The following is a 17667-nucleotide window of genomic DNA, read 5'->3' as shown; positions in this document are numbered from 1 at the left end:
CAGGGCCACACCTCAGTCCCCATTGACGCATCGACAACAGAGTTAACATTGCCTAATGACACAAGTATTAATAGGAGGGAGGATGGTGGGACGTATGGAGGAAAGAGGGACTAAGGACTCACTACAGTGAGTAACTTATAATTACTCTTACGTCCTGTCCCCTTTCCTCCATACTGCATGGCCAATTACAACTGAATGTAGCCCCAGGGCGGAGAGACCACCCTCCTTAAGCAAATAGGTTCCAGAGAACCGCCTGTCCGAAAGCTGCATCCGATCTAGAGTCGGCATCCAAACAGTAATTCTTGCAGAAAGCTGAGTGAGTGGCCCAAGTGGCCGCCCTGCTTATAAACTTGCCAAGGAACATGGCACTGGAATGCGATAGCCGTTGCCTTGGCCCTGACTGCGTGGGCGTGCATATTCGTGGAAGCGGCTTGTGCTGGCCCGCCTATGCTTCTTTGATGGCCGAGACCATCCAGCGGGATATGGAGTCCTGATAGCCTGGTCTTGCACCTCTGAAAGTGACAAACCGGGCGTCTGATTTGCGGAAGCCCTTGGTCCTGTCAATTTCCAGGAACTCCTGAGATCCAGGCAGTGCAGAACTCTCTGTGCCTCGTCCTTAGGACGGGCAAAAAACGTAGGAAGGACCATTTCCTCGTTCAAATGGAAATTAGACGGCACCTTAAGCAGAAATTCTGGGTGTGTCCGCAGGACTTTGCCCTTGTGAAAGGTAATACATGGTTCTGAGTCGACCAGCGCCTGGATTTCGCTGGCTCTGTGAGCAGAGGCGAGGCCGACTAGTAAGGCTGTCTTAATGGTGACCAGCCTGATGTCCGCAGACGCCATTGGCTCAAACGGTTTGTGCGCCAGGGCGCCCAAGACTATATTCAGGTCCCACACAGGGTGTGGCCTCTTGATGGGCGGGCAGAGCCTTGCGAGCCCTGTCAAATGTAGAAGATCCCCCTCCCCCTCCTCCAAATTCCTGTAAACCCTGATGGCTGTGAGTAAAGTGCGGCAGGTGTCCACCTGCACGCCCGAGTGGGGGAGGTGCGCAGAGAAGGAGAGCACGTCATCTAGAGTACATGCTAGACGGTCAATTTCCTTGGAGCCTGCCCAGTGGCAAAACCTGGTCCATTTACTTTTATACTGGGTCCTGGTAGCCTTGCTCCTTGCGCCCTGTATTATTTCCAGATTAGCCTGTGAAAGGCTGAGGTGCCTTAGCGTTGCCTGCTCAGGAACCACGCTGTGAGGGTTAGTTTCTGTGGTGGAGGGTGGATGACGCTGCCACCCTGCTGCGCCAGAAGATGTGTTGGGCCCGTCGCAAGGTGAATTGGAGGCATCTCCGAAAGGCTGAGCAGCTCCGAGAACCATGGCCTGGCCGTCCACCAGGGAGCTATTAAAATGATATTGAGCTGGAGAGACTCCTTGATCTTGCAAATCACTCTGTGAATCAGCAGAGTGGGCAGGAAGGCGTACGCTGTCATACCGCTCTACTGAATCCGAAATGCGTCACCCAGAGAGTCAGGGCCAACTGAGGGCACTTATTGTTTTGCCAGGTGGCAAAAAGCCACCTGGGGAGACCCATTCGGTTGAAGATCTCCTGAATAACTAGGACGTTTAGCTGCCACTCATAATTGTCCGCCCCAACCTGCTCAGCCTGTCCGCCTCCAAGTTGGATTGCCCCAGAAGGTGGACTGCCGTGAGGTAGATGTGTTCCAGGGCCCACTCCCACATGCTGATTGCCAGTCTGCACAGAGGAGGTGATCTGGTGCCTCCCTGCCTGTTGACATAGTACATGCTGGTCGCGTTGTCTATCTGGATGAGGACAACCTTTCCCCTGAGAAGTGGAAAGAATGCTCTGAGCGCTAGCCAGATGGCATTCAGCTCCAACCAATTGATGTTTTCCTGCTCCTGTCGAGTCCAGGTGCCGTGGACCGAGAGATCGTCCAGGGTGGCTCCCCAGGCCTCGAGCAAAGAGTCCGTGGTGATAGTGACCTGCGGGGTGGGAGATAGGAAGGGCTTGCTCGTCTGTAGATTGCAGTCCCTGGACCATGATGAGGTCCGGGCAGAGAGAGGGAGGAACGTTGATCATCTCGGATTAAGAGCCCCGCTTTTACGCTCACCTAGTCTCTGCGGAGGCATTGGGGGACGGTTGCAGCGCTCACGGGGGTGAGGTCGCTCGGGTCCGACATCGCCCTCTGCACTTATGTGGTGACTGGTGGTAATAGGTGATGCTGCTCGGGACTGCTTCTGCGTGGAGAATAGGGGGCGTGAGTATGCCAGCTTGTGCGCCTGATCCCCTTCCAGACCCCTTCTCCCAAACCATGGTATCCGTGGGATGCACTGTCCCTGGAAAGCTCACCTGTTTAGTTTTGGCGAGCACTCAGTCCTGCTGCTTCTGGCAGGGGCACTTGTATGATCTGGACCGAGTACCTTCACTGGTCCCTTGCACGTGGTAGTCCAGTCCTGCTGCGACTAAGCCATAATGAATATATACTGGAACCCCTTAGTTATGAGCAGTAAAAAGTTTTTGTAATCGTCAGGAAGTATTCTAGATGAAATTTATATAGATCGTCAGCGAAAATACATAATTGTATGTGGTGACCTAAATCTGACCTATCCCAAAACTCTGCTAGCCAAGAACATTAGTAAAACTAAACCAGCAACTGTTCTGAGAGGTATTATGTGGTCTAAACTCATGATATCTCGAGACCTAAATAACCTTCATACATTACTGGAAAGGGACGAGGAAATAGTCCTAACCTGGGAGAGAGACGGAAAATCAGCCACAATAGATCACAGTTTCTTATCTAGAGAATTTCTTCTGTACATCGCCAACTTCAAAATAGTACTGACCAAACAAGGTGATCATAATCTGCTGATGACTAGATGGGAAACGAGGTACGAAACAAGAAAGAAAATTAGAACAAAAATAGAAGATTGTAGTGGTGGAAATCAGCTAAGACTAACAGTGAATGCTGTCAAAAATTTAACTTCTATGTATATCATCAGCACTTCAAACTGCGAGCACCACGACACAACAAACCTCAGGTTTGAACCTTTCTTGACCATTTACCGAAGCAAAGGCAAATGGAACAAGAACACACAAAAGCCAAACTGTCATTGCTACGACAAAGTGGTTGAGGAAAGAAGAAAAGTAAGAGCGGCGACGCGTTTAGCGACATAAACTAAAAACACGGAAGATATAGAAACAGCCAAAAAAAGCAAGGAAAACATACAAAAATTGGCCGAGATCCTACCGAGCAAACCTGTGTAAATCGGATGCAGAGGCGATGTTAAGAGTGATATGTGGCCGAAAATATAGAGAATTCTAGACATTGAAAAAAACTATGGCGAAAGATACTAACAATCAAATCCAAAACAACGTCTGAGAAGAGGTTTGGATTAACCACTTTACGACACACTTTCAAAAACCTGCTCAAACTTGTCCGCTTAAACAGGTAACCGCAGAAACAATCTGTGACCTGCCTCATGACAAAGAAACAATCAACAGCAACATTTTAAAATTGAACAGCTCAAGAGCGCCCGGACCGGATGGACTAACCAACGCACACTTGAAAGAGGCACAGGAAGAATGGGCTACCTTTATTCACAGGTTATCAAAATAATCAACACAAAATCTATACTATCAACTTGGACAACATCTATAGTAGTTCCAATATATAAAAGCGGACCGAGAGACAGCACAATAAACTACAGACCAATAGCATTATTGGATGTTATTGGTAAGCTCTTCGGTTCGCTGATACTGGACTGCTTTCAAAATTGGGTGAAGGCAGCAGATGTGGCAGACCCTTTCCAATCAGGTTTTGTGAAAAACGCTGGAACCTCAGTGAACATTCTCCTGCAAGTACACTGAAAGGTAGGATAAAGGATGGTAGCCCCAGAATTTTCGTAGGTTTTGTTGACCTGGTCCAGGCGTTTGACCCGGTCAACCGCGAAATCCTATGGGAGAAACTCTTCGCAAAAAATTGCCTGAGGAACATTCTAGAACCTATACAAGCTCTACACAAAAACACCTCAATGACAGTCAGGCTAAACCAGGTAGGTATCCTGTCAAAATCTATTCCAACGGCGAGAGGGGTGAAACAGGGGTGTCCTCTCGCACCCACCCTCTTTAATTTATATCTTTGGGACTTCAAGGCTACAGAACTCGACCTTCAATCTTTTCCACCGGCTTTGTGTGGAACCACAATATTCCGCCTTCTATACGTGGGTGACCTGATCCTACTAGATAAGACCCCCTATAGGTCTTCAGCGTCAGTTGGATAATTTGGTCACATATATTGAAAAGAACAACTTGGAAATCAACAAAACTAAAACAAAGGTAATGGTCCTCAAAAAATCATCAAGGAAAAATGAAAAACTTCAATGGTACTTGGATGGTGCAAAAATAATTCAAAATGTGACAGAATTCAAGTACCTGGGGGTTAACCTGAGTAACAGCCTAAGAGAGACAAATATGCAGGCAAGCCTCTTTGAAAAAGTAAAAAAAAAATAGCAACTCAAGCTAGTGTCATAGACAGAAAATTCTGTTGCTTCTCTACAACACCAATTCTTCAATTTTACAAAGCTAAGGTTGTTCCTTCTCCGAGCTACGGTGCAGACGCCATGCTGAAAATTCCAGACAAAATCTGGCTGAAGTTAGAAAGCTACTCCTGGCGTCATGTTTTGGCACTTCCAACGTCGACACCAATGGCGCTGATCCGAAGAGAACTGTGTATACCTTCACTTCAGGTTGTAGTAGCCAGAAACTGCCTGATGCTATACAGAAAAGTAATCCTGCCAGACCGCTCAAACATTTTCGATAACTTGTACACGAAACTGCTGTGGAAGGAAAATAACACCCTTACAGATTGGGCAAGGAGAAATCAGGCCAATCTTGAGGAAATAGAATTAACAGAAAAACGAAAAAATAATCCAAACAAAGTGAAAAACAAACTAGAAAGATGGAACTGGATGTTAACATTAGATAAAGCATTAGGATACACATTGATGTCTCATCTACCACGGGTAACAAGAAGAATTCATGACATACAGCCCTATATGGGAAAATTCCCCAACAAAGTATTGTGAAACGTCTTTATGAGAGCCCGTTTGAATCTTTTGCTGACCAACGAAATGAGGGTTGTTAGAGGAATTTTGCCAAACAACATTTGTCGTTTTTGTTATCTATCCGGACACATTTAAACAGACATTTGCTCTCATCATGTAAGGGATTAACAAATGAGAGAAACATTCACATGGGTCATCTGTTTAAAGGCCTATTAATGTACAACGAAGAAGACTGGTGGAATGGCCTAATAGAAGGAGAAAGAACCAGTGATGTGATCGCTGCGACACGCACAGTTTCTACAAAAGGTGGACTTTCAGAACAAGAGAAGAATGGAAAGGAATGGCAGTGATAGACTAATATCCTAAAAGCTCCAAACTGTGATATTGGATGGAGTCCTGGTTGAAGTTAAAAACTGCTTTTTCTTTCTCTCAACAAAACGTTTGTTTACTTTCAGCTTCCTATAATGTTGTATCCCTCTATATTTTCATACCTTGAGGTCATTAATCTGGGTTCCCGCGAACTATCTGTGGACACTGATTGGAGGGAAAAAGATGTAAATGTATTTTAAGGATGTGAAATTGTAAAAATTGCATATGCAATTAAATCAAAAAAAAATGTATGTTTACTTACCAACCTGCACTTTTCCCTGATGACTAGATGCTTCTACTGAGAAAGGGGAGGTTCGCTGGAGGTTGGTTTCCCGCTGTTGGTTCAGGTGAGGGATGCACAGCAGTTGCGGGTGCAAGAATTATTCTGATTGGGTCCAGGAGCAAAGTGCAACACGAGGCGATGGAGAAATGCAGAAAGCACCAATGAAGAACTCTTCAGTACACTTCACAGGACGGGTTTAGGCAAGTTCCAGTGATTGCCACCTCAAACAGACGGCAGGTGTCCTTCCAGCCGCTTTTGAAGAAGACATTACAGATCAATATCCTTTGAAGCTCGGGGGATGAAATTCAGCAGGAAGGTGCCTTAGACCACAAGCTGGCAACGTCCGAAGTTTTGGCTCAAATAACTGACGTTCTAGCAAGGTAGCCCACTGCAGAGCTGATCAGTCCATCAGGTGCTCCAGTGACACTTCCAATGGTTCAAGATGACTGGATCCTCGAGAACATATCGAGACTGGTTGGTCCCATCAGTCCAGGGGTTGAAGCAGTGTGCACAGGGCCTTTGCAGGTCAGATGCAGGAAGGGATGCTGGGCCTCTTCAGTAGTCTTCTTCAAATCTTCAGTCAGCTGTTCTACTACGATGGATTCTTGGCTCCAACACTGATCTGAAGAAATGGATGCAGGAGTAGTCCTCATTTCCAAAATCCTGGCTGGAAGCAAGTCATAGCCCACAAATGGTAAGGATCTGCACCAAACAGCCAGCAGTGGTGCATTCAGGAACCAACTGTTTTTTTCACTCATGCCCCGCACCCAGCATGTGAGGCACCATGGATGTGGAGTGGGGCCAGACATTCCCGTCCCCTTCCTGAGCGCCGCGCACACACAAAGGCTTCACTAGCCCGCAAAATCAGCAGCTTTCCCATGCAAGTGAATGACCGTAAATGGGATTTCCTAACAAAGCAAGGCACGAGTAAGACCAAACAACAATATGGCCAAAGTAGAAGTGAAAATCTTGTGGCGTGGCCATTTTAAAGGCACTGGCCACATTTAACTAGCCATAACCTGTAAACATGAATGTGCACACTAGAAACAAAAACAATGTAAAAACATAATTGCTGCCATCAGCTTGTCTTTATGCACATATAATAATAACCAAAAATCCCAAGTGGAAAAGACTAGGGCTATACAAAGGTATCCCATAGCACTGCATTGTAAGATGCTGTGTGCACTGTTAAAAAGTTACTGTTGGGAAGAATTTTCATTTCTGTGCTAATTCCCTTCAATCTTAGCAACCCTCAGATCTTTTGCTGGACTTGGGATTTTTTTACTCCCCAGTAAGTGGGACCTTTTTCTCACTCCCTCATGTTTTTTTACTGACTGAGATTGTTGCGTTTTCCAGCCTTATGGAGTGTCACCAACTCCATAGGCATCTGCTTTTTGTACAGTGACACACAGCACCTTAGGTGCAGTGCCACTAAGGAGACCCTTGATTTCTCTTAATGTTCAATTACATTTTCTTGGGTGAACTACTGATCCCAAGAAAAGTAAGATGATCCCAGTCTTACTTAATTTTCTCTTTGTGGGATCAGCACACACCACCCTAAGTGGAGTGCTGGTGGGGGTTATTTAGTAAATCCCTCTCGCACTGCTTGTGTAACATTTTTTGTTATGCTAACTTACTTTAAATGGCTGGTGGCAGTGATTTAGTTTTACTACCATTATGCATTTCTACCGCAGGCTGAACCCTCAGCTGCAGTACAGCACCCATGGGTGACCATTCTTTCCAAAATGACCCCTCTACCCCCGTCAAAATTTTTGCCATTTTCAGTTTGTTCGTTTTTTCTTGGCTTTTACTCTGTTAATTGAAACCAGATTGAGCCCTCAGTGTGTTTTGCCTTTGGCGGGCTTCAGCCCTGAAGCCCACCCAGGCCCCAGTGTGTCTGGAAAGGCAGAAAGTGAGGGAGGGTCCTGCAATTTCCCTGTCCCTTGTTTCTAGTTGTGCCCGAGTGAAACCAGTCCTGATTGGCCAGCTGACCCTGCTGTGTGATTGATAGCATAGGCTGTGAATGAATGAGAAAGCGCATAAAAAGTAAGGTTTTTTCCACTAGACGCAGAGTCGACCACTGGAGAGTAACATCCAGAGAAGACGACGTGACGAGATGCCAGCTGCACCCTCCTGGAATGCTTAGTGCCCGGTGAAGCCCTGCAGCGATGCTAACACCGTTTTCATATCGACTGGGAAGACCCGTACGGGACGACTTCCTCCCTTGGGCTGGTGAGACCAACTAGCCTCAAGACAAGCTTCCATTTGGTGCAACCCCCGACTTGCTGTGCCTTACCAGAGCTGCAGAAGCCCAATACCCGGGGTCCTGTGACCATTGACGAGTGCATCATCTCGCGAAGTTCGAATCTGTCCAAATCTCCGTGGGCATCCAGAGGACCCTGTAGAAGCAGGAAATCTTGATCCAGAGTCCTCACCAGAGTCCAGGACCGAGGGAGCCAGCTTCTTCCAACCTGAGTTTTCGTTCATTGACGCCGAAGAAAAAGGCGCCAAAACACTGAAGTGCTGCTGAAACAAATGAAATCCATTGCTGGGATGTCCCTCTCCCGATTCCTGCCGCAAGAGCCCACCAGACGTCCTCCCTTTTGTCACCACGACCAAGGTCCAGGAACAAGGGTCTGCCAAGCTGCAGCAAGGAGGAATCGAGCTGGAACAGTTTTCTTCGAATAACAGGTACTGTGGGGCTTGGTGTTTTCACCTTTTAGCCATAAATTGTGCCTTGCTATCTTGCAAAGTACTTTTTGGAGTTGATCTCAACTAACCCACAATGGCCTAACAGGTTGTGCTCTCAATAAAATATCTCACTTGAGTTACTGCGATTTCTTCTGAACTTACTAGCTTTGTCAATACTTTATCTAAGAAGAAGTGCAACAGAACTATTGACTTTGTCTATTGACTTTGGCTGTCCTGGCTCCCTAAAGGCACTCCTCTGAACCTACTGGCTTAGGCAGTACTTGTTCCATCATAGGCTATAAATGTTGACACTATTATTGCTGAGATAAAAGCTTACATGCCTCCCTTTAGGTAATTGTTTTACAAACTGTTGAAAGTATGTTCTAAATCTTATTCTAACCCTTCCTTCCTTTCACAACTCAATAACTGAATTGGTAACTGAAATAAGTACAATACTGAGCTTTAATGAAGTCACTCCTAGTGCTAGCATAAGAAAAGAATTTACCAACTTTTATTGTCTTTTAAAAACTGAATCCTAACTTTGATTGAATGTTACTAGTAGATAAAGCTGTTAAAATAATGCTCATTTAAACTGTGCGTATATTATATGTAAATATTTATATATAACTTTAAGTGTGCGTTAATTGGCTACTTGTACTTACTGATTTCAATTGTACAGCTCTGCAGCTCACACTACCCCTCTTAATTTAAGCCTGGCTGCTCAGTCACACTACCGACTTGTGTAGAACAGGCCTATATTAAAAGGTGGGTTACCTAATACCAAGCAGATAGGTATTGTGTAGTCCTCACCAGTTGGACTGCACTAATTCTTACCAAACAGTTAACAACATGGTAATAGGTAAAATAGACAAAGGAAACTTAGCTTCCTAGTACCAATCATCCAAAGAACTGATCAGTTTCCCCATAACAAAATGAGCATAAGGCCGGGGGAGCGAAGCTGAAGGCTTCACCTACCAGCAAAAACTCAGGATAGGTTCAAAAACAAAATGTTTGGGGTTCTGTAGAACTATGGAGGCAAAGTTGCCAAAAGAGAAATCTTTCCCAACAGTGATCCTTTCCCTGGGTTATCCTTGGCTCTGGAAAAAAGGAGAACTCTTAACTCTGGTAAAATTGTTGTAGAAATTTGAAACAATCACCAACACAAGCCGATTTAATCCTTCCTACAGAGACAACATACTGGTAACTGTGTGGCTCCTGTTACTTTTTGGGCACAAGGCCCGATACATTTTAAGGTTTAGACTTCTTAAGTTAGGATATTGTCTTGTGATCTGGTTCCCATCATTTACTGCATCTAAAATACTTACCTGCTTTGCTGATCAAGTTATCTGATGTACATGTGAACCTATGATGATATATATTTGTATCCGAGTGTTGTGCAATAATATTACTTGTTGGATTCATTTTCCAGTGTGCTGATAAGGCCTATAACTACATTTTTATACTTGAAAGTGTAATTTGAACTATTGTGTGCCATATTGTGTGGATTTATTTAGTGCCCCTAACTCCAACGACACACTCCTGAAAATACACATTGACTGCTCTCCATTGCTACCTTCTTTGGTTTTCGGTGAACCTCTTAAGAGTGCCACCTTGTTCATTACACCTACGGTGGCCTCTTAAAATCTGTCCACCAGGCCCAGAGTCTAGAAATCCACATAACAAACCCCAAACCACCTTCAGGTTGGATGTATTGAGATGGAGGGAAACTGTTATTGTTTTGATTCTGAAAAATGCAATTCTTTCCTTGCTTCCGACTACTCACATATATTGCACTGGTAATTAATTCATACACAATTCTATTTTCCAAATGGTGAATGTATATTTATAAGGTTTTGTTGTGACAATAGTTACCTGTCCTTTTATATACTTCGTGTGTAGCTTAAGACCCCATAAAGAACTGGATATTTATATATTTACTGTCTAACTTGAATTACTGGTGTGATTCTTTGTGGACTCATTGCAGTCCAAAACCACTCACTTTTCCTGAGACTAAGAATGAACTGATCAGCTAACTTACCTTGATTGGGTTTTGGCTAACCTCTCAGTGTCTTCTCCGTTTACCATAAAAAGGGTGTCCTCCCAAATTCCCCCCAGCAGGACTGATTTTGGAAATCCGTCACAACAATTTCCCTATGGGAAATCTGTGTGTCAAAAACTGCTAAAATGCCATACAATTTCCCCATTGGGGCAGATTCTTCCAACATTTACTGTGTGAATTATGCAAGGGTTCAAAAGATAAGAACTGTTTCTTTCAGAAACTTCACAGACTATTCTACTTAATCTGAACACCATGGACTGGGCACAAGGGCATTATAAATACACAAGCATACACAAATACACATCCATACACACTGTTCTAGTGTATCCAACTAAAGTTTGAACTTAAAGTGTAACCCTGTAAAACAAACAAACAAATATATTAGTTTTAGTATATATGTGCAGTATCCTCTTTTGTGTAATCTAATGTAGACTAAAAGTACCAATCTCCAAGCCTTCTACCATCCCTTAAAGACAAAACTGTAATGCCATTACTATCCAGAGGAATTGCAGTACATTTTTGTTCAAAGACTTTCTTGCCCTGATTGTTTAGCACATCCTACCAGAGGGTGGAGGATAACTGTCCTGAAGGTTAAGCATGTGAATTTACAAAAGTGAACAATGCCAAAGCACTATACCTAGAGGAAAGTAACCATCTAATCGCTATAGTGACCATTGCACCTCCCCCATACGACTCGCCCATCATTCTCTTGTATACAAATCTGCAATAAGACTATCCTTAAAGGGCACTGAAAGAAAAGGAATGGTGAAGGTAGCCTGGAGAAGTGTGTAAAGTGATGGGAGCAAAGCATGGAAAGGGCAGCCTAGTTCAGCTACTTTATAGCAACACTTAATTCTATACAAAGTTGTGCTGCGCATGCTCCAGCCCGAGTCACAGTGTCTGAATTTCCTATAAACATGGGGGAAGGAGGATTATGGATAAAGGGTATCTTAGTCACAACAGCAAGTAACTTTAATTTTTGGGATTATTGCCCCAGACCTTTTTTGAAACATCCACTTCTGCAGTAAAGTACAAAGTGCAATTTGGGTGAATTTGTGCAGCAATAGAACACCACTGCGCTAAAAAAAGAGAGGGAAGAAAAAAAAAGGACTAGCCAACTAGCCAACATTCAAGGGGGCTGTTCATATAACAAATTCCAACAGGAGACAGGAACATTATAGACAAGATTTATGGAACAAGCGAGTTAGTTAAACACATGACAACCAAAGAATATTGAATGTATATATTTGTAATTTTCTTTTTAAGTAAAGATAAAATTGAGCCATTTAACGAAAATGGTAGTGAATAATCCCATGTTGACAAATAACCATACTTTATCACTAAACTACTGCCGAATTGAAAAACAAAAAGCAAATGGTCTTGAATAACTGCACCACCTTAGCAAGTCTCCACATAAAGGTAGCGGCACAACACGGAAGAAGGAAAAGAAAAGAGGAAGGGAAAAAAACAATGGAGATTAAACTTTTCCAAACAGGTTTACTGCACCATAATGCATAACACAAGAACCTTTATTTTGTCAAAAACATCTGAATAATGAGTCAAATCAAGATTGGGCCCAATGTCATCTCATACATTAAAGGGATAAAGGTTTACGGCACAGCAAAGTACACAGGGAATGCATCCATGTGCAAAGAAAACCATGTTAAAAAAAAAAAGTGGAAAGGGTTCTGGCTGTAAAGGAAAGTCGACACTACATACTTTGAGTCGGTGCGTAGGATCTGCTCCGTGAGCCAGCAGTAACTCCACAACTGCCAGGTGTCCACCCGCACAGGCCAGGGATAATACTGTGTGGTCATTGTTGAGTGTTGTTCTATTCACATTCGCCCCTTAAAGAAATATACATAGTTCTTTTAAATAAACACATTATTTTATCAGTAAAAGGACTGCTGCATAATACTGCATTTTTTGCTAGAAGTAACTCAACTAAACTACAGATACACAAATAAACCCTGCTTACATTTTCATATATATCACATTCTTTGTTTCGGCGGAAAACCACCATAAAAGAAAACAAATCATACATTCATGCAACATTATAATACACTAAAAGAAATGTCAATCTCAAATACATTAAAAAAGGTGCTAAGTGTGCCAATTCTTATGTCCAGTAAAAAACGAAGTGTATGACATCAGCCTAGCTTAATTTTAAAGGATCCCTCTTTTCTTAAAAGCAAGATTAAAAAAGGTGGAAACCGCCACAAAAACCGTTTATGTGGACATGATTTCATAGCAGGATAAGCAGCACAGATTGTCTTTAAGTGCAACGGAGTTAAAAGTAGAGCAGTTAAAAATAAAGTGCAGTTCATCTTCTATCATGAAGGGACAGAAAGGGCATGAGGGTGATGCATTCGTGTCCCATTTGTCTGAAGTGGGAAAGCAGTAGAATGTTTAGGCGAAACTCGAAAATACTTTATTTGGTAATTGAGGTAAGGTTCTATGCCCAAATTTGTCTTTGCTGCAATATAATTAGCTGCCAATTTTCCTTTGTAGCATCTATCGATAGTGTTTTTTAGGACCCAATCGTTTAAAGATTCTTGGTACTACTTTTATACTTGGTACCCAGGTTGTTGGGATCTTTTCACAAGCCCTCCAGACCAATGTTTATTAGCATAACCATGACGTGCCTAAACTATGGCAGCAGCTTTCCTCCATATCTGTGCACCACCACATCCATGCCTTCCCTATGAAGTGCAAGTGCCTCAGAGTTCCACATTTTCAGTCAACATAACAGGTTGTAACAAGGTCATATTTTAGGTCCGTTAATCCAACCTCCAGAGCCACCGGAGCAAAAGGAGCACTCAAAGGTAGGCCAAGTACCCACTTTATGAATGCACTCGGATATTTGGATTGTGGGGCATGGAGTATGGCCCCACAATACAGTGCCATATACCACAGCTGGTATATAAGCCTGGACTCTATAAATCTTAAGGGGAACTGAAACTGGCATTCCTCCAAGGCAGTATAGAAGGCCAACAATCGCACTGCAATGCCGCATGCTGACCATGGTGCTCTTCTCAATTTGTTTAGCCCTTTTCAAATTACTTGTCAGAGTCAACCCTAGATAGCTAAATGAGTCAACAGTTCCCAATAGATGGTTATTCAAAAATAATTCTGCAGTTGATCGAGAAGTACGCCTAGCCCCGGGGGCGCATATATAGCCTTGGTTTTAGCTTGGTTGATACGCAGTCCTTTGCTGTTACAGAAGGCCTGAAACACGTAAGGTTGGTGTTGTAGCCAAGCAGATATTTTAAACAAGACTGCATTGTCTGCAAATGGTAGCAAGCTCAATTTTTGACTACCCATGCTGGGAGCATCTTTAGCCACTTTGTGCAATGCTGGTGCTATACTGCTAATACACAACAAAAATAGTAATGGGGCCAATATGTAGCCCTGCCATACTCCAATGTTGATAGGCACTGGGCCGGATGTTTCTCCCTGTGGGCCCCAACGAATGCGAGCACTATTCTTGTAGCACAAGGATTTAATAGCATTGCTAAAACATGTTGGAACACCAAGGTCATCCAGACTTTCCCATAAAAGGTTTATCGGGACAGTGTTGAATGCGATTTGGAGGTCTACAAACTCCAGATATATGTTCTGAGAGCTCAACCGCACATATTTTTGCAGTATGAGATCCATCCTTATCACTTGATCCTTTGTTGAAACCTCTGGTCTAAAACCTGCTTGAGCATGTGAGAGGATGTTTAAATCAGCATCCCAGTCCTCCAGGCGATGTAGAATGATCCAGGAGTAGATTTTTGCCAGGGAATCTATCAATGAAACTGGCTAGTTGGACAGTTGGTCCTTATCTCCTTTTTTATTAATGGGAATGACGATCGCCTCCCTAACAACGTTGTGGAGGCGTGTTCAAGATAAATATGCCATTTAGAAACTTGGTAAGAAAGAGTATCCAAATACCAGGGTCACGTTTTTAACAAATCTGACGGAACAAAATCAGGGCCTGTGGCTCGGCCACTTTGCTCTTCAAATACTGTCCGCTTCACTGCAAGTAACTGTGCTCTTACCGTTCCTCACCAATGGGCTATCTTGCAAGTAGAGAGATTTGAAGTGTTTGGACAATGCTTCAGAGGAGATGCTGTTTAGGACAGAATCAGTTTCTAGCTTTATCTTAATTTTAACTAGCCGTCAGAACTCCTTGCTATTGTGTGATATTGCAGCCGTCTCCAAGGCCTTCCAAATAGCATTGTTATATTCAGCCATCTTTTTAAGCTGTAGGGACTTCTATACATGCCTTAGATTAGTAATTCTCCCCACTTCTCTGCAGTTCATCCCCTTGAGTGCCTTTAGGAGAGTAGTCTTCACACATCTACACACCTAATCGAACCAGCCATGCTTCTTGTGAATTGTAGTTGAGTTAGTACTGCAAGGACAAGAAGGGTCAAAAACTCAATCCATGGCTGATTGAGATGGCAGGGCAGTGGTAGCATTAAAATCACTCGTGTTTGGAGTCCTGGACAAGTTATTAAAGTTACTCACAGAAGTGAATAGAGTACTCCTAGTACATAGTCTCCTTTCCCCATTCCTTGTGGGGCGTTCCCAAACATGGGGACAGTAACGGTACCTTTTGCAGTGATAAAATTGAGATTCCCCTTTAAATTTAGTATAGTATGCAGGGGTGTGTGGCCTCAGGTATGGGAACGCCCCGCTGACACCTTACCTTTCCGGCGCATCACATCAGTCCCCTTTGAACAAATCGGATGCTTAGAAACCTGGCTGCTCTTAGTACACTTTAGCCCTTGGCATACTAGCGGGGGAAGGCAGGTGGGACCTATGGATGAAGGGGGACTATGTACTAGGAGTACTCTAGTCACTACGGTGGGTAACTTTATTTACTTATACGTCCCGTCCCCATTGCTACATCCTTGTGGGTGATTCCACCGAAGAACGTAGGGTGGAGCCGTTATAACCTGCCCCATATCTAGGATGAAGCAAAACGTTTCTTCAGAACCACCTGACCCAATTTTGCATTGCGCTTGGAGCTCGTGTCCAGTGAGTAGTGCTTACAGAAGGCCGACGGAGTGGCCCAAGTAGCCGCCTTGCTGATGACATCCCAAGAAGCAGGTCTAAGAAACGCCATGGTCTTGGCTCTGACCGCCCACCCATGAATCCCCTCAAGAACAGGTTTGCCCATGGCCGTGTATGCCTCCGAGATGGCCTTAAACATCCAAAGGGCGATGGAAGCCTGAAAGCCGGGGGGGGGGGCCCCAAAAGTCATGAACAATGCCTCAGACTTCCCGAAGGATTTAATCCAAGAGAGAGATATCTTGAGGAATCTCTTGAGGTCCAAGGAATGCAGGGCCGCCTCCGCCTGTGCGTTCGGGAAAAACACCGGCAGGCAGATCTCTTGGTTCAGATGAAATGGAGAGACCACATTTAACAAGACGTTTGGGTGAGTGGGGCAAGATGACCTTGTCGCTGTGAAGGGATTGCACGAGGACAACAGCTGCAGCTCACCAACCTTGTGCGCAGAGGTGAGAGCCACCAATAAAACTGTCTTTAGTGTCACCAAGCAGATGTCCACAGAGGCCATCGGCTAGAGAGGTTTGCGCTGCAAAGCTGCACGAATCACATTGTGGTCCCTGACCGGGTGCAGCCTATGCACTGGCGGTAAAAAGCCTAGAAAAACCCCTCAGGGCAGGCCTTAACCACCAGGTTAGCTGCAGAAAACACGTGATCTGGGGAATTCTTGTAAGCCACAATGGCAGCCAGATAGGTGCGTCATGTAATTCCAGAACGAACCAGGTGTGCTAAAAAAAAGCCAGTACATCATCCAGAGGAAAGGTGACAGGGTCCAGACCCTTGTCACGAGCCCAATGGCAGAACCTAGTCCATTTTCTCTTATACTGGGACCGAGTCAAGGGCCTCCTGAATGATGACCCAGTTGTAATCCGAAAATTGCGCATGCAGTAGCCTCGGCTGGTCAGGGAACAGGCTGCCAGTACCAGCTTGGCCAGGTCTGGATGTTCCACCGCCTCGCCCTGCTGCATCAGTAATCCCCAGCTGGAGATCGGAAGGTGGACGGGACCCTGGGAGCACAACTGCAGCAGATCCAAAAAACAGGGCTTCGAAGGCCATTGGGGGGCAATCAGAATGAGGCTGCAACCCAAAGAACCCCGAAACTTGGGTGAGGGTCCGTTGGAGCAGAGGGGTGGGATGGAAGGCATAAAACCAGCCGTGCCAACATATCTGGAAGGCATCTCCCGGAGACCCCTGACCCTGTGCTGCCAATGAAGCAAGCTGGGGGCACTAGTTCAGATGGGATGCAAAACAAATCCAGGTCTGCAAACCCCCAACGCTGGAACATTGGGAACAGAGTCTGTGTGCAACTCCCCATCGTAGGTGTTGAACCCCAGGTGGCCCAGCTGGTCCGCCTTCTGCATTGCTATCCCCCAGGAGCGGGACAGCTGAAATCCAAACTCCTGCCACCAGGGCCTATTCCCAGATCGATACCGCCTCCATGCATAGGAGGGAGGAACGGGTGGACCCTGCTTGTTCAGGTAAAACATTGTAGTAGAATTGTCTGTCCTGACCATAACAGACTTGTCCCTGATGAGGGGCAAAAACTCCTCGAGGTGAAGGCCACTGCCCTAGGCTTGAGCAGATTGGTATGCAGGAGTGCTTCAGTCTTGGACCATACTCCATGCATCGCCTAGCTTTCCAGAGAAGCCCCATGGCCCGAAAGAGAGCAGTACGTTGTCAGCACCATGGTAGGCTCTGGTTGGGTAAAGGGGGCTCCCACTGAAACATTGCCATCCATCAGCCACCAGAAAAGGGCAGGCAGTAGGAACAGTGGTATTGGCATCCTGTCTGACACACCCTGTCTCCTGATCCCAACTGGCCACCAGGGGGAGCTGGAGGTGCCTCGTCTTGAGGCAAGCATGCTGTACAGTAAGCACGCAGGAGGCCATCAGGCCCATAATATGCTTAAACCAACATGCCGAGGTGGTTGTGTTGGCCAGAAAGTGCCCTAACGCCCTGCAGAGGGACAGAAGCCTCTTGGGCGTAGGAAACACTTGCACCCCTAGAAAGGCCAGTTCCTGAGAGGGTCACAGCTGTGACTTCCTCTGGTTGAGGGAGAACCCCAGCTGATGGAGGTCTGCCAATTTCTGGCAGTAGTGTACCACCCCTTCGGGTGACCCCGCCCTCATCA

General features: G+C 45.1%; 1 protein-coding gene across 17 annotated transcripts in view; it reads right to left on the bottom strand.

The window, feature by feature from the left end:
* Window positions 1-17667, bottom strand: part of ANKRD17 (ankyrin repeat domain 17) — a 2430147-nt gene that overhangs the window by 1654022 nt on the left and 758458 nt on the right. For all 17 annotated transcript variants that reach the window (XM_069630806.1, XM_069630790.1, XM_069630801.1 and 14 more), the window contains exon 12: window positions 12195-12322. In XM_069630806.1, coding sequence (XP_069486907.1) covers window positions 12195-12322 — 128 coding nt within the window. The remainder of the gene's footprint in view (window positions 1-12194; window positions 12323-17667) is intronic.

This window comes from Ambystoma mexicanum, chromosome 6q (genome assembly GCF_040938575.1).
Source record: "Ambystoma mexicanum isolate Mex_15411 chromosome 6q, UKY_AmexF1_1, whole genome shotgun sequence".
NCBI lineage: Eukaryota > Metazoa > Chordata > Amphibia > Caudata > Ambystomatidae > Ambystoma > Ambystoma mexicanum.
The sequence above is the reverse complement of the archived record's forward strand: the minus strand, read 5'-3'. Positions and strand labels throughout refer to the sequence as shown.